Source organism: Hordeum vulgare, chromosome 5H (genome assembly GCF_904849725.1).
Source record: "Hordeum vulgare subsp. vulgare chromosome 5H, MorexV3_pseudomolecules_assembly, whole genome shotgun sequence".
In the NCBI taxonomy this organism is placed as follows: domain Eukaryota; kingdom Viridiplantae; phylum Streptophyta; class Magnoliopsida; order Poales; family Poaceae; genus Hordeum; species Hordeum vulgare.
In genome coordinates, this window is record NC_058522.1 from 451,153,545 (window position 1) to 451,178,246 (window position 24,702).

General features: G+C 48.7%; 1 protein-coding gene across 1 annotated transcript in view; it reads left to right on the forward strand.

The window, feature by feature from the left end:
- The first annotated feature begins 724 nt into the window (after positions 1-724).
- LOC123398349 (probable cadmium/zinc-transporting ATPase HMA1, chloroplastic) overlaps positions 725-24,702 on the forward strand; it is a 34,614-nt gene continuing 10,636 nt past the window's right edge. Inside the window, exons 1-7 of the mRNA XM_045092827.1 lie at positions 725-1,263; positions 13,345-13,495; positions 13,584-13,768; positions 14,380-14,526; positions 22,432-22,627; positions 22,834-22,946; positions 23,330-23,571. Coding sequence (XP_044948762.1) covers positions 751-1,263; positions 13,345-13,495; positions 13,584-13,768; positions 14,380-14,526; positions 22,432-22,627; positions 22,834-22,946; positions 23,330-23,571 — 1,547 coding nt within the window. The 5' untranslated portion in view covers positions 725-750. The remainder of the gene's footprint in view (positions 1,264-13,344; positions 13,496-13,583; positions 13,769-14,379; positions 14,527-22,431; positions 22,628-22,833; positions 22,947-23,329; positions 23,572-24,702) is intronic.

Sequence of the window (24,702 nt, forward strand, 5' to 3'; positions counted from 1 at the left end):
GGGCGGCGGAGGAGGAGTGCGCGAGGGCACCTTCTCTTCTCACTCTCCAATAGCATGTGGAAGAGAGACCCTTATAAAGGGGTCCAAACTCTCCTCCACTAGCGGGGTGGGACTAAACTCCCACCACCTTGCCATACCACCACCTACATGGGCCCTTGTAGATTTTCTGAAATTCTCTAATGGGCCTAAGGCCCACCTCCAAATTTCAACATGATGTAGGTTCTGGGCTGACATGAATGCAACACATGGAAGGAAGGTGTGGTCGCGTGAGATAGGGGATAGGGCACGGGCACTAGAGATGTTTTTGGATGAAACCGTGATGTTAGACGTCGTAGGTGGTGGTGGTCCAGACGTCCATAAAACTTTTCCTGGTTTTGGTCCAACTGTAAGATTTTAGATAACCGAACATGTTTGTGGACTGATGAGGTATCGTGTTGGACGACATAACGTGTCTAGATTACTCGGTTCGGACGTTTCAGGGTCCACGTTCAAGATATGAGGTCTCACCCAGCATTCTAGGTAACAAAACAGTCGCTCCCAGTAAATAACCACAGACAAAGCGATTTGGAGCATTGCACAATACACCGTTCGCTGCCACTTCAGCTTGAAAAGCAGCCGTCCATTTCATAATCATACATCGACACGGTGACGACACCATGAGCCCCATCCCCGGGCGTGATCATCTGGCTCAAAAAGCACCATGGACCAGTCCTCCTCCTGAGCGAGCCGACCGCCACAGCCCGCCGTTCCATGCCGACGCCATTCCCGGCCGGCTGCTCCGCGACGCCACGCGGAATGCAGTTCCGCGCGGCTTCAGCCGCCTCGTCCGCCGCGCCGCGGCTCCAGCCCTCCGCCCGCCTCCTCCGCCTCTGGAGGCCCCGTCCCTTCGCGCACCACCTCCCGTCCAAGCCGCTGCCGGTGGCATCGGTTCCTCCGGTCCTACTACCACGGGCACGGCGCTCCCTGGCCTTCACGCCCCGCGCCCACAGCAACCACCATGGGCACGGGCACCACGGGCACGGGCAATGCCATTGTCACCACGGGGTGAACATGCATGGGGGAGGCGGGGGCGCGACGGTCATGCGGTTGGCGAAGGCGATCGGGTGGGCCGACATCGCCGACGCGTTGCGGGATCACCTGCAGGTCTGCTGCATCTCCCTTGGCCTCCTCCTGATCGCCGCCGCCTGCCCACACGTGGCGCCGCTCAACTCCGTCGGGCGTCTACAGGCCGCTCTCATCGCCGTCGCCTTTCCTCTTGTCGGGGTAATGCACTCTGCCAGCTAATCTGTTAGTAGTTTTTTTTTCGAGGATGCCTATTCTTTTTTTCTGACAGTTTTAGTTGCGGAAAATTGTCAAGCACACTTATATATTTCACTAACATGAAAATCTAAGTACAAAAGATATATATATATATATATATTCTTTGATTGTAAACGGTCCTCCCACTTCTAAGTGCTGTAAGGGTGGTCGCCTGCCCGGAGAAAGCAATTCTACCGATCCAGCATTCGTGATTGCTTTATGATTCATGCTACGGTCTTTTTTAACTATTTTTCAGAATCTATATTTTTTCAAAGTGTTACATCTGTTCTTTTTATTCTCGTTTCAAATGCGTATCATCATGTGTTGGCAAAAATAAATATATATTATTAGAGGAATTACCACGTGTTAATTGAACAAACAACTTATAAAATGTACACGCATGTTCGTGATAACTATGTTAAAGCTTTGCACAAACGACCCCCATAAAGAAAAGACAGATTCACAATTTGACCCCTGAAGATCAATGTGCTAACCCAACTGTTACCCATAATTGGATTCTGTCATCACCATGACAACACTAGAGATGGCCGAGAGCAACCATCACAACCAGATCCGAAAGAGCTTCATTGCAGACCATGCTGCTAGGCGAGACGACTAAATGATTTGTCGCATGCGACATAATCGAGGCTATGTTGTCCATAGACCAGGGATTATCCCCGAGGCGTCAGATCCGAGCATTGTCGCCTTCATTTCATGAGTTCAAAGAAGAAGGACGTCATTACGAGCCGTCATCCGCATCTTGTACTTCATACATGAACACGCTCTTTACTACCAACGATGCCATCCCGGAGGGTGAGGAACACTAGCCACCACAACCAAATACCATGGAATCTAAAGCCCCACGAGGCACACATGGGCCAACCGCTTCACACTGTCGTCGGTTGAAACATCATCGAAGTAGGTAGCAGGTGTTGGGGAACGTCGCAAGGGAAACAAAAAATTTCCTACGCGCACGAAAACCTATCATGGTGATGTCCATCTACGAGAGGGGATGAGCGATCTACATACCCTTGTAGACCGTACAGCAGAAGCGTTAGAGAACGCGGTTGATGTAGTGGAACGTCCTCACGTCCCTCGATCCGCCCCGCGAACAATCCCGCGATCAGTCCCACGATCTAGTACCGAACGGACGGCACCTCCACTTTCAGCACATGTACAGCTCGACGATGATCTCGGCCTTCTTGATCCAACAAGATAGACGGAGAGGTAGAAGAGTTCTCCGGCAGCGTGACGACGCTCCGGAGGTTGGTGATGATCTTGTCTCAGCAGGGCTCCGCCCGAGCTCCGCAGAAACGCGATCTAGAGGAAAAACCGTGGAGGTATGTGGTCGGGCTGCCGTGGAAAAGTCGTCTCAAATCAGCTCTAAAACCTCCGTATATATAGGTGGGAGGGAGGGGACCTTGCCTTGGGGTCCAAGGACCCCCCAAGGAGTCGGCCGAGCCAAGGGGGGGAGGACTCCCCCCCCCCCAAACCGAGTTGGACTTGGTTTGGTGGGAGGAGTCCCCCTCCCTTCCCACCTCCTTCCCTTTTTTTTTTCTTTCCTCTTGATTTTTTCTTCTCTTGGCGCATTGGGCACTTGTGGGCTGTCCCACCAGCCCACTAAGGGCTGGTGTGGCTCCCCCAATGCCTATGGGATTCCCCGGGGTGGGTTGCCCCCCCGGTGAACTCCCGGAACCCATTCGTCATTTCCAGTAACTCCGAAAACCTTCCGGTAATCAAATGAGGTCATCCTATATATCAATCTTCGTTTCCGGACCATTCCGGAAACCCTCGTAACGCCCGTGATCTCATCCGGGACTCCGAACAACATTCGGTAACCAACCATATAACTCAAATACGCATAAAACAACGTCGAACCTTAAGTGTGCAGACCCTGCGGGTTCGAGAACTATGTAGACATGACCCGAGAGACTCCTCGGTCAATATCCAATAGCGGGACCTGGATGCCCATATTGGATCCTACATATTCTACGAAGATGTTATCGTTTGAACCTCAGTGCCAAGGATTCGTATAATCCCGTATGTCATTCCCTTTGTCCTTCGGTATGTTACTTGCCCGAGATTCGATCGTCAGTATCCGCATACCTATTTCAATCTCGTTTACCGGCAAGTCTCTTTACTCGTTCCGTAATACAAGATCCCGCAACTTACACTAAGTTACATTGCTTGCAAGGCTTGTGTGTGATGTTGTATTACCGAGTGGGCCCCGAGATACCTCTCCGTCACACGGAGTGACAAATCCCAGTCTTGATCCATACTAACTCAACTAACACCTTCGGAGATACCTGTAGAGCATCTTTATAGTCACCCAGTTACGTTGCGAAGTTTGATACACACAAAGCATTCCTCCGGTGTCAGTGAGTTATATGATCTCATGGTCATAGGAATAAATACTTGACACGCAGAAAACAGTAGCAACAAAATGACACGATCAACATGCTACGTCTATTAGTTTGGGTCTAGTCCATCACATGATTCTCCTAATGATGTGATCCCGTTATCAAGTGACAACACTTGCCTATGGCCAGGAAACCTTGACCATCTTTGATCAACGAGCTAGTCAACTAGAGGCTTACTAGGGACAGTGTTTTGTCTATGTATCCACACAAGTATTGTGTTTCCAATCAATACAATTATAGCATGGATAATAAACGATTATCATGAACTAAGAAATATAATAATAACTAATTTATTATTGCCTCTAGGGCATATTTCCAACAGTCTCCCACTTGCACTAGAGTCAATAATCTAGTTCACATCACCATGTGATTCCAACGAATCCAACACCCATATAGTTATGGGGTCTGATCACGTCTTGCTCGTGAGAGAGGTTTTAGTCAACGGTTCTAAAACTTTCAGATTCGTGCGTTCTTTACAAATATTTATGTCATCTTATAGATGCTGCTACTACGTGCTATTCGGAAATGCTCCAAATATCTACTCTACTATACGAATCCGTTTCACTACTCATAGTTATCCGGATTAGTGTCAAAGCTTGCATTGACGTAACCCTTTACGACAAACTCTTTAACCACCTCCATAATCGAGAAAAATTCCTTAGTCCATTAGTTACTAAGGATAAATTTCGACCGCTGCTAGTGATTCAATCATGGATCACTCTCTGTACCTCTCAACATACTTTGAGTCAAGGCACACTTCAGGTGCGGTACACAGCATGGCATACTTTAGATTCTACGGCTAAGGCATAGAAGACGACCTTCGTCTATTCTCTTTATTCCATGGTCGGGTTTTGAGTCTTACTCAAATTCACACCTCACAACGCAACCAAGAACTCCTTCTTTGCTGGTCTATTTTGAACTCTTTCAAAAACTTGTCAAGGCATGCATCTTGTTGAAACTTCTATTAAGCGCTTTCGATCTATCTCCATAGATCTTTGATGCTCAATGTTCAAGTAGCGTAATCCAGGCACTCCTTTGAAAACTTCTTTCAAACAACCTTGTATGCTTTATAGAAATTCTACATTACTTCTGATCCACAATATGTCAACCACATATACCTATCAGAAATTCTATAGTGCTCCCACTCACTTCTTTGGAAATACAAGTTTCTCATAAACCTTGTACAAACCCAAAATCTTTGATCATCTCATCAAAGTGTATATTCCAACTCCGAGATGCTTGCACCAGTCCATTGAAGGATCACTGGAGCTTGCATACTTGCTAGTATCTTTAGGATCGATAAAACCTTCTGGTTGTATCACATACAATGTTTGCTCAAGGAAACCGTCGAGAAAACAATGTTTTGACATCCTACGTGCAATATTTCATAAATAATGCATCAACAACTAACATAATTCTAACAGACTTTTAGCATCGCTACGAGTGAGAAAGTCTCATCATAGTCAACTGTTTGATCTTATCGAAAACATCTTTGCGACAAGTCGAGCTTTTCTTAATAGTGACTTATTACCATCATCGTCTGTCTTCTTTTAAAGATCCATTTTTACTCAATAGTCCTGTGACCATCAAGTAGTTCTACCAAAGTCTACACTTTGTTTTCACACATGGATCCTCTCTCGGATTTCATGGCTTCCAGCCATTTGTCGGAATCTGGGCCCACCATCGCTTTCTCCATAACTCGTAGGTTCACTATTGCTCAACAACATGACCTCCAAGACAGGGTTACCGTACTACTCTGCAGCAGTACGCGACCTTGTCGACCTACGAGGTTTGTAGTAACTTGATTCGAAGCTCAATGATCATCATCATCAGCTTCCACTTCAATTGTTGTAGGCGCCACATGAACAACTTCCTGCGCCCCGCTACACACTGGTTGAAGTGATGTTTCAGTAACCTCATCAAGTTCTACTACCCTCCCACTCAATTCTTTCGAGAGAAACCTTTCCTCGAGAAAGGATCCGTTTCTAGAAACAAACACTTTGCTTTCGGATCTGAGATAGGAGATGTACCCAACTGTTTTGGATATCCTATGAAGATGCATTTATCCGCTTTGGGTTCGAGCTTATGAGACCGAAACTTTTTCACATAAGTGTCGAAACCCCAAACTTTCAAGAAACGTCAGTTTAGATTTCTCTAAACCTCAGTCTATACTGTGTCATCTCAACGGAAATACGCGGTGCCCTATTTAAAGTGAGTGCGATTGTCTCTAATGCATAACCCATAAACGATAGTGGTAATTCAATAAGAGACATCATAGTATGCACCATACCAAATAGTGCGTGGCTATGACGTTCAGACACATCATCACACTATGATGTTCTAGGTGGCATGAACTGCGAAACAATTTCCACATTGTCTTAACTGTGTACCAAAACTCGTAACTCGGATATTCATTTCCATGATCATATCGTAGACAGTTTATCCTCTTGTTACGACGAACTTCACTCTGAAACGGAATTGAACTTTTCAACATTTTAGACTTGTGATTCATTAAGTAAATACTCCTGTATCTACTCAAATCGTCAGTGAAGTAAGAACATAATGATATCCACTGCGTGCCTCAGCACCCATTGGACTGCATACATCAAAATGTATCACTTCCAACAAGTTACTATCTTATTTCATCTCAATGAAAACAAGGCCTTGCTCATGTGGTATGATTCGCATGTCACTAGTGATTCGAAATCAGGTGAGTACAAAGATCCATCAGCATGGAGCCTCTTCATGCAATTTATACTAACATGGCTCAAGCGGCAGTGCCACAAGTAAGTGGTACTATCATCATCAACTCGTATCTTTTGGCACCAATATCATGAACATGTGTAACACTACGATCGAGATTCAATAAACCATTGAAGGTGATTATTCAAGAAAATAGAGTAACCATTATTCTCTTTAAATGAATAATCGTATTGCAATAAACACGATCCAATCATGTTCATGCTTAACGCAAGCACCAAATAACAATTATTTAGGTTTAACACCAATCCCGATGGTAGAGGGAGCGTGCGACGTTTGATCATATCAATCTTGGAAACACTTCCAACACGTATCGTCACCTCGCCTTTAGCTAGTCTCCGTTTATGCCGTAGCTTTCATCTCGCGTGACTAATCACTTAGCAACCGAACCGGTATCCAATACCCTCGTGCTACTAGGAGTACTAGTAAAGTACACATCAACATCATGTATATCAAATACACTTCTTTCGACTTTTGCCAGCCTTCTTATCTACCAAGTATCTTGAGTTGCTCCGCCTCAGTGATTGTTCCCCTCATTATAGAAGCACTTAGTCTCGGGTTTGAGTTTAATCTTGGGTCTCTTCATTAGTGCAGCAACTGTTTTGCCATTTCACGAAGTATCCCTTCTAGCCCTTGCCTTTCTTGAAACTTAGTGGTTTTACAAACCATCAACTATTGATGCTCCTTCTTGATTTCTACTTTCGCAGTGTCAAACATCGCGAATCGCTCAAGGATCATTGTATGTATCCTTGATATGTTATAGTTCATCACGAAGCTCTCACAGCTTGGTGGCAGTGACTTTGGAGAACTATCACTATCTCATCTGAAAGATTAACTCCCACTTGATTCAAGCGATTGTCGTACTCAGACAATCTGAGCACATGCTCAACGATTGAGCCTTTTCTCCTGTGCTTTGTGGACAAAGAATCTTGTCGGAGGTCTCGTACCTCTTAACAAGGGCACAAGCATGAAATCACAATTTCATCTCTTTAGAACATCACTTATGTTCCGTGACGTTTTACAACGTTTTTGGCGCCTTGCTTCTAAGCCATTAAGTATTTCTGTACTGAACTATCGTGTAGTCATCAGAAACGTGTATGTCGGATGTTCACATCATCCACAGACGACGCTCGAGGTGCAGCACACCGAGTGGTGCATTAAGGACATAAGCCTTCTGTGCAGCAACGAGGACAATCCTCGGTTTTACAGACTCAGTCTGCAAAGTTTGCTACTATCAACTTTCAACTAAATTTTCTCTAGGAACATATAAAAACAGTAGAGCTATAGCGCAAGCTACATCGTAATTCGCAAAGACCATTAGACTATGTTCATGACAATTAGTTCAATTAATCATATTACTTAAGAACTCCCACTCAAAAAGTACATCTCTCTAGTCATTTGAGTGGTACATGATCCAAATCCACTATCTCAAGTCCGATCATCACGTGAGTCGAGAATAGTTTCAGTGGTAAGCATCTCTATGCTAATCATATCAACTATACGATTCATGCTCGACCTTTCGGTCTCATGTGTTCCGAGGCCATGTCTGCACATGCTAGGCTCGTCAAGCTTAACCCGAGTGTTCCGCGTGCGCAACTGTTTTGCACCCGTTGTATGTGAACGTTGAGTCTATCACACCCGATCATCACGTGGTGTCTCGAAACGACGAGCTGTAGCAACGGTGCACAGTCGGGGAGAACACAATTTCGTCTTGAAATTTTAGTGAGAGATCACCTCATAATGCTACCGTCGTTCTAAGCAAAATAAGGTGCATAAAAGGATTAACATCACATGCAATTTATAAGTGACATGATATGGCCATCATCACGTGCTTCTTGATCTCCATCACCAAAGCACCGGCACGATCTTCTTGTCACCGGCGTCACACCATGATCTCCATCAACGTGTCGGCATCGGGGTTGTCGTGCTACTCATGCTATTACTACTAAAGCTACGTCCTAGCAAAATAGTAAACGTATCTGCAAGCACAAACCTTAGTTATAAAGACAACCCTATGGCTCCTGCCGGTTGCCGTACCATCGACGTGCAAGTCGATATTATCTATTACAACATGATCATCTCATACATCCAATATATCACATCACATCGTTGGCCATATCACATCACAAGCATACCCTGCAAAAACAAGTTAGACGTCCTCTAATTTTGTTGTTGCATGTTTTACGTGGTGACCATGGGTATCTAGTAGGATCGCATCTTACTTACGCAAACACCACAACGGAGATATATGAGTTGCTATTTAACCTCATCCAAGAACCTCCTCGGTCAAATCCGATTCAACTAAAGTTGGAGAAACCGACACTTGCCAGTCATCTTTGAGCAACGGGGTTACTCGTAGCGATGAAACCAGTCTCTCGTAAGCGTACGAGTAATGTCGGTGCAAGCCGCTTCAATCCAACAATACCGCAGAATCGAGAAAAGACTAAGGAGGGCAGCAAAACGCATATCACCGCCCACAAAAACTTTTGTGTTCTACTCGAGAAGACATCTACGCATGAACCTAGCTCATGATGCCACTGTTGGGGAACGTCGCAAGGGAAACAAAAATTTTCCTACGCGCACGAAAACCTATCATGGTGATGTCCATCTACGAGAGGGGATGAGTGATCTACATACCCTTGTAGACCGTACAGCAGAAGCGTTAGAGAACACGGTTGATGTAGTGGAACGTCCTCACGTCCCTCGATCCGCCCCGCGAACAATCCCGCGATCAGTCCCACGATCTAGTACCGAACGGACGGCACCTCCGCTTTCAGCACACGTACAGCTCGACGATGATCTCGGCCTTCTTGATCCAGCAAGAGAGACGGAGAGGTAGAAGAGTTCTCCGGCAGCGTGACGGCGCTCCGGAGGTTGGTGATGATCTTGTCTCAGCAGGGCTCCGCCCGAGCTCCGCAGAAACGCGATCTAGAGAAAAACTATGGAGGTATGTGGTCGGGCAGCCGTGAGAAAATCGTCTCAAATCAGCCCTAATTGCTCCATATATATAGGAGGAGGGAGGGGGACCTTGCCTTGGGGTCCAAGGACCCCCCAAGGAGTCGGCCGAGCCAAGGGGGGGAGGACTCCCCCCCCAAACCGAGTTGGACTTGGTTTGGTGGGAGGAGTCCCCCTCCCTTCCCACCTCCTTCCCTTTTTTTTTCTTTCCTCTTGATTTTTTATTCTCTTGGCGCATTGGGCACTTGTGGGCTGTCCCACCAGCCCACTAAGGGCTGGTGTGGCTCCCCCAATGCCTATGTGCTTCCCCGGGGTGGGTTGCCCCCCCGGTGAACTCCCGGAACCCATTCGTCATTCCCGGTACATTCCCGGTAACTCCGAAAACCTTCCGGTAATCAAATGAGGTCATCCTATATATCAATCTTCGTTTCCGGACCATTCCGGAAACCCTCGTGACGTCCGTGATCTCATCCGGGACTCCGAACAACATTCGGTAACCAACCATATAACTCAAATACGCATAAAACAACGTCGAACCTTAAGTGTGCAGACCCTGCGGGTTCGAGAACTATGTAGACATGACCCGAGAGACTCCTCGGTCAATATCCAATAGCGGGACCTGGATGCCCATATTGGATCCTACATATTCTACGAAGATCTTATCGTTTGAACCTCAGTGCCAAGGATTCGTATAATCCCGTATGTCATTCCCTTTGTCCTTCGGTATGTTACTTGCCCGAGATTCGATCGTCAGTATCCGCATACCTATTTCAATCTCGTTTACCGGCAAGTCTCTTTACTCGTTCCGTAATACAAGATCCCACAACTTACACTAAGTTACATTGCTTGCAAGGCTTGTGTGTGATGTTGTATTACCGAGTGGGCCCCGAGATACCTCTCCGTCACACGGAGTGACAAATCCCAGTCTTGATCGATACTAACTCAACTAACACCTTCGGAGATACCTGTAGAGCATCTTTATAGTCACCCAGTTACGTTGCGACGTTTGATACACACAAAGCATTCCTCCGGTGTCAGTGAGTTATATGATCTCATGGTCATAGGAATAAATACTTGACACGCAGAAAACAGTAGCAACAAAATGACACGATCAACATGCTACGTCTATTAGTTTGGGTCTAGTCCATCACATGATTCTCCTAATGATGTGATCCCGTTATCAAGTGACAACACTTGCCTATGGCCAGGAAACCTTGACCATCTTTGATCAACGAGCTAGTCAACTAGAGGCTTACTAGGGACAGTGTTTTGTCTATGTATCCACACAAGTATTGTGTTTCCAATCAATACAATTATAGCATGGATAATAAACGATTATCATGAACTAAGAAATATAATAATAACTAATTTATTATTGCCTCTAGGGCATATTTCCAACAGCAGGGTCATCTTATTTTGATGTGGTGTCGACCCGTCACTGATGCCTCCAAGGAAGACTCAGCCTAACCTAACTACACGGTGGAGCAAAACCGCACGGGTCCCCGACCCCTCCCACCATCAAAATGGCAGACAAAGGTGTTGAGGACCCGTAGCCTTGCCGATGAAGGAAGGAGGCCGGAAACGCTTGTCTAGGGCAGTTGAGGAACGAAACGACACGGTATTGTTAAAACATGAATACGATCATACACATTGAAACAAGAACAGGACATTTTATAATGAGAAAACTTTTGACAACAACAAAAAAATGTAGCAAAACGCTTTATGCATATGCCCAAGACTATAAAGGATTAAGCCTGGGTCAGACCCAATTGCTTAAGCATAATGGAATGGAATGTATGTATAAGTGAGCTCAAATTATTGAACTTCCGATAGCTGCTTCTTTTGGCTGGTCTAGCCCCTTTTCTCTTCATTCTAGGGCCGATCGAGGAGACCGTTTTGGTGTTTTTTTTAATTATTATTATTAAATTAGTCTTTTAAGCTATTTTTTTCAAACTATATTTGCACTAAAAGTTTCATAGAAGTGTCGAGCAACATAATATCATCGCAGAACTAATAATTCTTTTTAGCTAGGATCGCTTGTTCAAGATGATAAAATTGACCAATTTTATTTAAATTTTCTAAATATTTTGTAGAAATACTTCCTCCGTACCTAAACATAAGTCTTTTAAGATATTTTGTTAGGTGTCTACATATGAAGCAAAATAAATAAATCTATATTTTGAAGTACGTCTATATACATCCGTATGTAGTCCATTAGTGAAACCTCTAGAAAGAATTATATTTAGAAACGGAGGAAGTACATCTTAGTTTCAAAGCCTCAACAAAGAGGACTTTGAGAACCGCTTCTCATCTGAAATAGAAGTATAGACCATTGAGATTTGATCCATTTCTTCCTATTACTTTTATAAAGTAACTTAAATCAAAATCCATTTTATTGTCTATCAATATCTAAGTTTCATTTGTGGACCATGTCGTCATAGTTGCTAAAGGAATCTGTATTTTTGTTATCAAGCTTAACTTGATCCACCAGATCTAAGTTTCTTCTATGAAACTTTGATGAAGTCCAGATAACTTTCATCTATGCAACATTTGTTGAGGTTTACATGTAGATGAAAGTTCATCAAACATATACGCCTTTAGCTCTTCTTCCCCAGTTACTAGGCGGCTAGGGAAAACATTTTCTTCCAAACTTTACTGATTCGCCTTTTCTCTGTCGGCCGCTTCGACGGATGGTGGCGGGGAATGGATTCCCGGTGCCTCCACTCCGATCAGTAATTTAGGTTTTTCAGTCCTCGCTAGTGCGGTGCTCGGGTGGATGACGATGCTTCTTTGAGTTTGTTTTTCGGGCTCTTATTCTCTTTGAGTTCATTCATTTGGACATAGTCGACGGAGCTCCGACGTATACTCCCGCCGTTTTCTTTGGACCAGATTTAATGTCAGGTGTTTAAGATCTATTCAAGGTTAGGGTTTTTCATCGTGCGCGAGATTTAATGTCAGGTGTTTCAGATCTATTTAAGGTTAGGGTTTTTCATCGTGCGCGAGATTTAATGTCAGGTGTTTCAGATCTATTCAAGGTTCAGTGACGACGACGACGGCTCAAAGACATTGGTCATTAGAGGAACGCGTATCAAGACTTTTCGACTATCATCGATAAAGTCAAACCGGCTCCGATATGGAGCGATGACAGTAGCGCGTTGGCGGCTCGTTATGGCCGCGGTAGTGGTCATTCCATGGTCTTGTAATCTTGATGTAACTTTTTTTTATGTTTGAAAGATGAACTTTGATCATATATCTCGATCATTTTCGGAAAGAAAAAGGCGTAGATGGAAGTTTGATAGTTTAGCAGGTCGGGGTGACGCGTCCCCCATCCTGTCAAAATGGTGCCACATCGGTCGTCCTCCACGTCCACTAGCATCATCACCTGGACCTACTCTATGTCGCCGTGGCCGTGGCCGTCGCTGGCCCGCCTCCTTCTCCCCGTCCCTCCAAGCGGCCTCCGCCGGCGTCGAGGACTAGTTGCGCCACCAGAAGATGCGGCTTGACTCCGGCCGCCCGCGGCGCCTCCCGCCGAGGATCGCTGACAGGATGAAAAGCCCCCAGACGATGTGCAGTGCACAAGGTACCGAACGCCTTGCCCCCTGAGCGCGCGCCTCCACCGCTGCGTCCGCCTAGTCTCCGGGTAGGGTACTTCCACCGCGCGCGCTTCGGCCTCTTGGAGTCGGAGCTCCGGCAGCTCGCCGTCGACCTAGCGTGTCCTGTGCTGCCGCTTACGGGCACACCCATTTTACAAATGAATCTATCCCAGCCACGTTTCATTGGATAGGAAAGTGGAAACTGTGCTATGCTTGCTTTGCTCCCGCACACAGAAGAAACTGAAGAATTCGTCGATTTGGGGTTGCTTGTCAATGGACTACTTCCGTGACGCACATTTTTCATGCTTATTTTGCAGGTTTCTGCAGCGCTCGATGCTCTTGTGGACATTGCCGATGGAAGAATAGATATCCACGTCCTCATGGCTCTTGCAGCATTTGCTTCTGTGTTTATGGGGAACTCATTGGAGGGTGGCCTGCTTCTTGCAATGTTCAGCTTGGCTCATACCGGTACATATGTTGACAAATACTGAAGCTCTGCCCATAGTAGCTCCTGTTTGTGTGCACACTGAAGGCTTATTTTATTTGTTTATTGCAGCTGAAGAATACTTTACAAGGAAGTCAATGGTTGATGTGAGAGAACTGAAGGAAAACCATCCAGAATTTGCACTGTTATTAGAAACGAGTGGAGACGGGTCAACACGGTTTTCTAATTTAAGTCACACCAAGGTTCCTGTCCATGACCTTAAAGTGGGTTCTCATATTTTGGTTAGAGCTGGTGAGGTGTGTTATTTGTCTATTTACAAAGTCCACTCCTTGTATCTCCCAAGTTTTGTTTCATTTCATCATGTCTTCATGGTTGATAGTTATCTCAATGTTTCTATCTCTTTCTGTTGGATTTTTTCTTAGTGTGTCTAGCAGCACAGTCAGTGGCACTCCCTCCCTTCCAAAGTAGATGATGTTTAGTTTTAAATAGCCCGCTATAGCCTTTTCAGCAGGGTGCCGCTAAATGGTATCATGTACAAATATGCCGCTATAGCTGATTTAGAGGCTCGCCGCTATTTGCCATAGCCCGCTATTTAAAACATTGAATTAGCCTTGCTTTTTTGTTCTAAGCATGATTGTTTTACAATTTCGGGGCAAATATCTAGCTATACTCTCTGTTATGTCCTTTGTTTAATGCATGCCGGAGTTAACAGGAAGACTGTACTTTTACAATGGCGTATATAGTCTCTTAAACTCATTTAATTTTCTTGCGAAAAGCTCAAGCGTCATTAAATTGGAACAGAGGGAGTATATCCTAGTATCTTATTTTCTCATGTTGATGTTATTCTTCTAGCGGGTATTGTTTGGATCTTTATCTCATCGTGGTGCAGTATTCTTGTATTCCTTAGGCTGTGCCTGTTGATGGAGAAGTTTACCAAGGTTCATCGACAGTCACTATCGAACACCTCACTGGTGAAACTAAACCTCTTGAAAGGACGGTGGGGGATGCTATACCAGGTGGTGCTAGGAACCTGGAAGGAATGATGATAGTACAGGTTGCCTTCTTTCTCTCTTCACTGAGGAGATTTTTCTCTTTTACGTTTTGTTTTCTAGTCCCAGAATAGTTCATTTTTTTAGCTGGTTTATTTAATGATTTCAGTACGTTAATACTACACAAACACTACTACAATACAGTTGATGGATCTCTTTACTTGATTTTATTCGATACTTTTTATCTGAGAAATAGCAATGGCTGCTTGGTATGACCAAACCAATAAAAGCAATATTTCCTATTCAATATTCATGGTTGCTAGATTATAGCCATTTCAGATCAGACTATGGCAGGCTTACTCAGGAAGCATCATTCTGTGATGTTTGGAAAGGAGAAGCAAACCTAGTTAAAATTTTGCAAAATGGGCAAATAACTTTACTTTTAATAGTTCGCGAGTAATTGCAGAAAAAAAATCTGTATCTTTTGAGAATTTATGCAATATAACATAATGTTTGGTTCATCGTCCAGGATGCCAACCATCGCTTTTTAGGCAATAGGCAACATTGTCTGGCTTTATAAGGTCACAGAAGTACCGAGTTTTAAGGGGTACAGTTTCCGGGGATTACAATGAACAATAACCGAACATTTTCAAAAAGAAAACAGAGTGACATGGAAGATAAACATAACTTACACTCTCCCCACTGCAGCACTCACTCTTTCCTCTTGATCTTCTTGATTGGCATTTCTATCCTCTCCATGTCCTGTTCCTTAGAAAGTACTTTCCATTGGTGGACAATAATAGAGTTTTGTATAATCGTTACACAACACCCATTTCTCTTCTATTGCCATCTTATGCGAGTAAGCCAAAAATGGCCAATCCATTGTTGTAGATTGAAGATCATTAGTTGCCAACTTTGCTCTTTTTTTTTAGGGAGAGTTGGACAACTTTGTTACCCCTGGTACCCAGTTCCAGAGAAAATCATCCAGGTTGTCAGTAATTTGATAACAGCCTGATGCCTTCTAAATTTCAATCCAAACATATTTCACCTGATGCAGCTTAACATAATATGTTAAGTAACTTCCAGGAAACCGCGCGGGCGATATTTCCCAGAGTTACTCTCTTAACCAGTTCAACTGCAGCATGCAGCCTATTGTTTTTTTCTTTTTCGAGAAAGCGCAAAGGACCTTTGCGTTTCATTATATTGAAAAGATAGAGTTTGTTACATTCCTCCTAGGAGGCAGGATACAAGCATTCTAATGCTACTTAGTGTACATCCCATGTCTGCGGTAGGATAACCCGAAGCCCTTTGGCTCCAGCCCGTGCCCATAAGGTAGCCTCCTCCTTGATTTTTGACATTAGTGCAGCAATGGAGGGTTGTGCCCTGTCAAACACGCAATCGTTGCGATGCTTCCATACCATCCAGGGTAGGAGCAGGGTGATGGATGCCAGCCCTTTTCTCTGTGGGTGGGGGGTGTTGTGTCGCATGCGGTTCCACCAGTCCAGCAGCGAGTCCTCCTGGTTGGGGCATCCTACTGGCAATCGAAACCACGCGAGGACCTCGTGCCAAATCTGTTGGGTGAATGGGCATTCGATGATGATGTGGTGGATAGTCTCAAAGGCCTGGTCGTATAGAAGGCATCGTGGATGGTGCTGCAGGCCGCGACGGGCGAGTCGGTCTGCAGTCCAGCATCTGTCCTGCTGCGCAAGGCAGAGGAAGAACCTAACCTTTGACGGCGTCCATGCCTTCCATATCATCTTCCAAGCCGGGAAGGTTACTGATCCATGGAACGTGGCGAGGTAGGCAGACCGTGCTGAGTATGTGTCCGTGGTAGTCCATTTCCATATCAGGCGGTCGGGCTCCTCGGTGAGGATGGTGTCCGCGATCATCTGCCAGAGCTGGAGAAACTGCCCCATCTCGTGTATGCCAAACACGCCCTGGATGTCGCAGGTCCAGCTATTTCCATGTTGACCTTGTGCCACCGTCCTATGCTTCCGCCGTCACTTGGGGCAGCAGGCATATACCAGCAGCGCGATCTCGCTGATTGATCGCCCCTGGATCCAGCGATCCTCCCAGAACAGGGCCATCTGCCCGTTTCCCAGCTCCATGGTCGTGGAGGCAAAAAACAGCGCACGCTCGGTGGCTGAGAACTGAAGGTCGAGCCCAGCCCATGCGCGATCTATGTCTGTTTGTGAAAACCATAGCCATCTCAGCCTTAATGCAAGCCCAGCACGCTCAAGGTCGCGTACGCCTAAGCCTCCAAGGGAGATAGGCCGGCATACGCGTCGCCAATTGACATGGCAGTGCCCTCCCATAGCTTCGGCTCTTCCGGCCCATAGGAATCCTCTTTGTATCTTCTCGAGCTGCTTGATGACTCGTTTGGGCGGGGCGAGCACAAGGAGCTGGTGGATGGGGATCGCGGCGAGGACTGACTTTACCAACGCGAGGCGGCCGGCGCGGTTTGTGAGGTGTGCCTTCCATGCCGGCAGGGCATCGGCAGTCCGGCTCACGACCGGTTGCAGCTGCACCGCGGTGGGTCGTCGCACCGTGAGCGGGATGCCGAGATATGTGATGGGCAGTTCCACAATTGGGCATCCCAGGTGAAGAACGATCGGTTCAGCCTCCTCTTGGTTGCAGCGTAAGAGTGTTGCGGAGCTCTTACCAAAGTTGACGTGCAGTCCTGACACTCGCCCAAACAGCAACAACATCTCCTTGACTGCAGTAATGTCGCTGCGCACGGGGTGGCAGAATAGCATTACGTCGTCCGCGTAGAGGGACATCGCTGTGATGGCGCGACGTGGATGTAGCTGTTGTAGGATACCAAGATCGACAGCGCGTTTGACCAGCCTTCCCAGCACGTCGACGGCGAGGACGAACAGCTGCGGCGATAGCGGGTCACCTTGGCGAAGCCCGCGCCGGTGCCATATGGGAGGGCTAGGCTCCCCGTTGACGAGCACCCTAGTGCTTGACGAGGATAGCAAGATTGCTAGCCACTCAAGGAATCTGTCTCCGAACCCAAACCGGCGTAGCACCTCGAACAAGAAGGGCCATGCGATGGAGTCGAAGGCGCGCGCTAGGTCGAGTTTGAGCAGCACTCGTGGCGCTCCCAGCTGGTGCAGCATCCGGGCTGATTGCCTCACGAGGACAAAGTTGTCGTGGAGGCTGCGGCCGGGGATGAACGCGTTCTGGTTGCGGCTCACCAGGTCATTTAGCTTTGGCGCTAGTCGCAGGGACAGAACCTTGGCGAAGATTTTCGCCACGAGGTGTATCAAGCTTATTGGGCGATAGTCGCCCAGGCTGCTCGCGTCGGGTCGCTTCGGAATCAGCGTGAGGAGGGCTTGGTTGAGCCGGCCAAACCCTCGCCCTCGCATCTCGTAGAGCTGCTGGAACACGGCGACGTAGTCGTGCTGGACAATATCCCAGCAGGCACGGATGAACTCAGCGGTGAATCCATCCGGGCCAGGCGCCTTCCGGGCCGGCAGTCGCTTCACGGCGTTCCAGATCTCGTCGGCCCCAAAGGGCGCGTCGAGGTCGAGCAGGTCGCGAGGCTCGATGAGCTGCTCAAGGTCTAGCGCGCAGTCGCGCTCCACCGGCGTGCCCAACAGCGCGTCAAAGTGCTCGAAGGCCGCCTCCACCATATCCGTCTGGTCCGTAAGAATCCGATCATGAACGTTTAGGGTATGGATTCTGTTCTTCTGCCTGCGGTAGGTGCATTGCCGATGGAAGAACGAGGTGTTGGCGTCTCCGTCCTGGAGCATGGTGATGCGCGACCGTTGGCGTGCGATGGGGCGCTTGAGGGAGGCCAGGCCGAGGTGGACCAGCCTCAACTGCTTGTGCAGCCATTGCTCGCTGGGGTTGAGGATCCGGGTCTCTTGCGCACCATCGAAGCGCAGGCACAGCTCCCTGGCTATCGCAAGCTTGTGTTTCACATTCCCGACGGAGCGCGCACTTCAACTAGTCAGGCTGTGCGCAGTGGCTTGGAGGCGAAGCGCAAGGCGCCGGAATGGGTCGTCGTCGTGGACAGAGTGCCATGCAGCTTGCACCGTTTCCTGGAAGCCGTCGAGGCGTAGCCAGAAATCTTCAAAATGGAACCGTGGGCGTCCTTTTGGCAGTGGCGAGCAATCCAGGAGCAGCGGGCTGTGGTCCGATATAACGGACGCAAGGCAGCGTAGGTGGCATTCTCCCTGCATGTCCTCCCAGTCGGATGTGCACAGCACACGGTCCAAGTGGACCAGGGTGGGCGGTGACTGCCCGCTGGACCAAGTATACCGCCGCCCGTTTAGGTAGATCTCCTTGAGCGCCAGGTCGTTTATGAGGCGTCGGAAGCGGCCCATCATGCGACGGTCTAGATTCCCATTGTTCTTGTCCTCGTCTTTGTATATGAGGTTAAAATCCCCACACACCATCCATGGGCCGGTGCAGTCTGCACACACATCACGGAGCTCTTGCATGAACGCTATTTTTGCCGCGTCGTCCTGTGGTCCGTATACCACGGTGATCCACCATGGTGTCCCTGTCGCGGTAGAGAGCTTGGCGGAGACATCGTTTGTGGTGAACAAAGGGTCTGTGATGGACACCACTTTGCTTTTCCACGCTAGGAGGATGCCTCCTCTCGACCCATCGGCGGGTAAGTACGTGTAATCGTCGAACTCTGATCCCAACGCCTCGAGGATGGTCGACGAGCAAATCAATGCCATCTTTGTTTCTTGCAGACATACAACCGATGCATTCGTTGTGCCAAGGAGCGACCTAATGCTCGACCTGCACGCGCGGGCGTTCATGCCTCGCACATTTGCCACAACTATCTGAAGGCCGTGATCCATAGACACGAGATCGACGGGCCTTGCGGTGCGACAGGGCTAAGCCGCGACAGTGGCGAAGACGGGGTCGGAGGGACTCGACGCTTCCTCAAGGCTAGATGGAATCTCCCGGTCCACCAAAGCAGCGATGGCTGCGAGCACAGTCAAGGGGATGGGCGTGGCGAAGACCCCATCATAGGCACGCATCTCGGCCTGTGTGATCTTCTGGTTTAGCCCGATGATGTCAAGTGTGCGCAACACTTGGACCTGCGCCCTTCTCTCCGCGGTCGGAGGAGCGGCTGACTGTGCAGCTTTGGTGGCTGATCTGCCGCGACGCTGGGTGGGGGAGAAGTTCAATGGGCGACGTCGTGGGCGTCTCTCGGGCGCGGGGAGAGCAGCGTTCAGGTGCTTGGTGGCGGCTGTGAGGAATTCCCCAGCGTGAGCGCGCGAGGCTTCGTCTTCCGCACTCCGGTGCGAGGCGTTGGGGTAGCCGACGCGGGTGTTGGCTCGTCGTCGATCAGCTGCGGCGTGCATGGCGTCTCGGCCACAAAGCTGGGATCCTGGCCCAGTAGCTCAAGGGGCCCCAACGGAGTTGGGCCTGCACACGGGGTTGCTGCGTCTGGGCCTTCGCATGGGCCGTCCTCGTCGGGGTCAATACCAGCAGGTGTGGTGGTGGAGGCACCGTTAGTCTCGTCCTCCCGTGCCAGGCCACGTGTGGGCCAGTCTGCAGAAGACTCCAAACCCGGAGCAGGGCGTGACCCAGGCGAATCGCCGCTTTGTCCCGGCACAGGATCAATGCCAGGGGCGCGGATGGGCCCCGCTGGCTGGGTGTCTGGTACCTCGCTGCAGGGAGGGGGGTCCTCCTGATCCTGAGGTGCGCCCTGGTTGGTCGCAGCGTTGCTGGGTCCAATGGGTCCGCACGACCCCGCGCTAGGCGACATGCGTTTTGAACCGTCGTTGGTTCGGGCCGCAGTCGTGGGTGGGTTCGGGGCCAATAGGTGTTCGCCAGCTGGCGGTGCCTCTGATCCTGTCGGGCAGGCCGCTGTTGGCACGACAGCTTTCGCAGGAGCGGCCACAGGGGGTGGCCCCTTTGGCTGCCAAACCTGCTTTCCCCTTTTGGCAAAGCGACGAGGGTGCTGGGCCCCGCCACGCTGACTGGGCCAGCCGTCCATCTTGTTCCCCGCGTAGCGTACGGACGGCGGCGCTGCTGAGCGAGTAGAGGGCCAGTTAGAGACGGCCACCCCGTCGGCTCGAAGCGCACGGCCTGCCGTGTGCCAGCCGAGGGTGTCGATTGCCATGCCATCTGCATGGCCGGCCGGCGGCGCATCGGTGCGGCGGCGCTTGTGGCCGCGGCGGCGGGCGCGGCCAGGCCCTGGGCCAGTGGCCGGGTCGTTGCCGGTTCCAGCCCCTCCGAGTGCTGTCGCCCGGGTCTGCGCTACCTCCCGCGCTACGGGCCACCGCTCTGTCCACCTCGGAGCGAGAGAGCGCGACAATGAAGGGGTAGATGAGCGTGCGGACGGACGGCGCGACGGAGGTGGAGCCGGAAGGGATGAGCTCAACGATCTCGAGCTCGCCGGAGCGGCGAATGAGGCTGGGGTCATGGGCACGGCCAGAGAGGCGGAACACGCCGAGGTCGGCGCGAGAACGCGTGCGTGGGTGGAGGCGCTCGATCCACACGCTGGGTCCGAGGATATGCTCCGCCGTTGCGAGGTGCCAGGCATGGGCGGGAATACCGCGGAGCTCGAGCTCAACGCGGTACTCGAACGCGCCGCAGCCGGCATGAGCGAGCTTGCTCCAGGGACAAAGCGTGAGGGTGAAGTGCAGTCCTCGCACGAAGTGTTCGCCGCGGAGTCGGTCCATGGAATGCTAGGAGCCGAAGATGATGAGGAAATCCTCGGGGTGGTGGGAGTGGACCGTGAAATCCCCCTCCTCGAGCTGGAACGAGCGGTACATCTCGCCGGCGACGTCCTCCGGGGTCACGCGCGGCCTGGTCCCAGCGATGGTGGCCACCAGGGCGCGGGACAGCACCACCTCCGCCTCCTCCATCTCGACGGAGCGAGCCATGATGATGCGCGCTGGCACAGGGCCAGCGGCCATCGGCGCTGCCGGAGTTGGGGCCGGAGGGGGTGGGGCTGCAGCTTGGCGTGCGGGTTCAGCACGCGGCGCGGCGGCGGGCTGAGGCGCAGGCCTGGCGCGCAGGTGGGTCTTGCAGTAGCAGGAAACGTGGCCGGAGATGAGGCATCGCCGGCACCTGACATCATTGATGCAGTCCCGCACCCTGTGGCAGCGGTCTAGGCAACGGAAGCACAGGCCGGCGACCTCCTCCGGGGAGGGGCTGCGTGGGCGTGGGGGCTCGGCGCAGGCGTACGACGAGGCCGGCGGTGGTATTTGCGCCGGGGGTGCTGGAACCCGTCCGCGTCCATAGCGACCTCGCGTCCGACGCGGTGCACCTCGGAGCGGGGTCCCAGGCGGTCCTTGGCGGGGAGCTTGCCCGCAGCCGTCGCCGTGGCCGCCGCGGGGCTGGCCGCCTCCGGCTCGGCGGCAGCAAGGCGCAGCGGGGCCGCTGGCGTGCACGCGACCTCACAGTACGAGCGCGCCGAGGAGGACTCCCCATCAGACTCGGCCCAGCGGCGCTCGCCGTAGGAGACGCGGTCGCCGGAGCGGGAAGAGGAGGCACTGGGAGACGCCATGGAGGTGGGGTGGGGCTTCGCAGCCTATTGTGTGCTGCTTGTTACTGAAACTCCTAATTCTCAAAGGGTCTTTATTTTCTGAATTAATTGTGACTTCTGGTTCTGTACAAATATTTAATAGAAAACATATTCTAGAGTCTTGAAAACAAAAATATGTTCTTCGTTAATCTTCCACTTAGCAATCCAGATCATCACAGGTGCTGAACATGGTGTGCAAAATAATTTTCAAGTTATACCAATGTGTTCTCTTTCCTTGCCAGAAGAATATCATCCTGTATGTCTTTATGTATCTGTCGTTCAACAGATTAAGTCCCATTGTGTACATAGGAATGATGCTCAAGCACTAATTATTAAGGATCAGTTTATACCCTGAAGACAGCAATTTACTCTTCCAGATGCATAACCTTTTGTTAACTTGTTAATCAATCCTCCACTTGGGAGGGTTCATGCTTTTGTTTGACGTTGAATTGCCTTTTTGTAGGTGCCCAAGTCATGGGAGGATTCAACACTAAACAGAATTGTCCAGTTGACTGAAGCGGGCAAGATAAACAAGCCAAAGCTGCAAAGATGGCTAGACGAATTTGGAGAGCATTATAGCAGAGCTGTTGTTGTACTGTCTTTATTGGTCGCACTACTGGGACCGTTACTCTTTAAGTGGCCTTTTTTCGGTAACTCAGGTATTCCTCTAATGTCACAGTACAATACATGCTTCAGTAATTTGTGTTGGACTGCGTATTTTTTATTTTTTTGTAATTTGACTTGGTACTTCTCCAATAGTTAATGCTATGTCTTGGAAAACCGTAGCAGTGAATGTTTGGCAATTTATACTGAACTGGTACACTTGGTTCTAGCATTGAGCTTTCTATGTTCCAATTTTGTCTAGTTTGTAGGGGTTCAATTTACCGTGCATTGGGGCTTATGGTGGCTGCATCTCCATGTGCATTGGCGGCTGCTCCCTTAGCATATGCCACCGCTATCAGTTCTCTTACAAGGAAGGTATTGCTTGAATCTTGAAGTCTTTCTTTATCTATTTTGTTTACTTTCTTCATTCAATGTAAGAAACTGCCTTCTCAGCTTCTAAATTTCATGAGAGCATTTGGTGCTTAATCCAGATTGTTTTTGTCAGGCTAGTTTCAATCCACTTTTCTTTAATGGCATGTACTTGTATCGTATGCACAAGTGGTGCTAGAGATCGGAGGATAATAATCTGAATCTTTTGTTGAAATGATTCGTGTTGCACCTACAAGTGCCTACTGGTAGTTTGTCCTGAATGTCTTTCGATAGTTTACTATGACCTTCTTATCGGATGAATTTCTTTCTCCAAAATTTTGTTCCTGGTATATTGGTTTCATTCAAGCTCATTTTTGTTCCTTCTTTAGGGAATTTTGTTGAAAGGCGGGCATGTCTTAGATGCTCTTTCGGCTTGTCAGTCTATTGCATTTGACAAGACAGGCACATTAACAACCGGGAAGCTTATGTGCAAAGCAATTGAGCCCATTCATGGGCATTTGGATGTGAGAAATGGTCTTAACGATTCTTCTTGCTGTACTCCGAGCTGTGAAAGTGAAGCTCTAGCAGTTGCCGCAGCTATGGAGAAAGGAACAACCCATCCTATTGGGAGGTAAGAGAATGGATAACTTTCCTAAGCATGTTTTTATTTTGTTCATTTTCATTTTTATTTATGAAGCAGCATTGGGCCACACTTGGGAATGCTAGGCATGACTTGGCTCTAAGTTTGTTACAGCCCAATATAATGAAACTCTCTGGCCCATACATGGCATGTTTAGTATATTGCGTTCTGCTGTTGTCTATTAGGACACTGTAAAAAAGATGTTGGATATTTATTGCTTTTATTTTTTTTAGAGGACGTTTTGTTCAATATGACGACACGAAAGTTAAACAGTATATTAAAATTACTTTGAAAATCTACTCTTCTATCATGAATTCATCATGGTTACGTACTTACGTACATCCACCACTCGTGCATTATTTAACTGGAAAAATATAAGAAGTTGCCGTGCACAGCACACGATGCTACTAAACGTGAAACCATGTCAGGATGGTTCTTGGTGCTATTTAGTCAGCTAGACTCAGTCTATATGACAATGTAAAGCAGAAAACCTCCTGAGCAAATCCACTTACACTTGGCTTATCCCTGAAGCCTGAAAATTCCTATTCTTAAAATATTAGGCATGGTTGTTGCTTAGGTTTCCTCGTTGTAAGATGCTAGTAGATAGCTCAAGAATAGGATCTCCTTTTTGGTTTCTGTACCAGGTGGCTTCCTGGCCATTCTGGTTTCATGTAATGCTTATTTATATTTTTCTCATAGGCACTAGGGCTGCCTTGCACTGAACCAGCATGAGCTGGTTGGCATGCCTGGCGCTGAGCTTGTGCACCGAGGAGGCAAAAGGAACACTTGTCCGCCTTTTTAAATTTAATGCTAAATTGTCTTTACCCACTATTTTAGAGAAGCGAGCGTCGCTCAGTTGGCATGAGGTGCGAGTGCATGCCCAACCCACTTGGTTCGACGCCTGGCTTTCGTGGGGAGTGCTTATGGTGTGTCTCGGTCAAGTTTTTCTTCCCACAAATTTAAGCATAATGTTGAGGCTTTTAAGGTATGATTTTGCTCTTCATCTTCACTGTCGAGCATGGACATAAATTTTGCTTCATGAATGCCTGAAAAAGAAAACCCTGGCGCAGCGGCAAAGCTGTTGCCTTGTGACCATGAACATGAGGTCACGAGTTCAAGTCT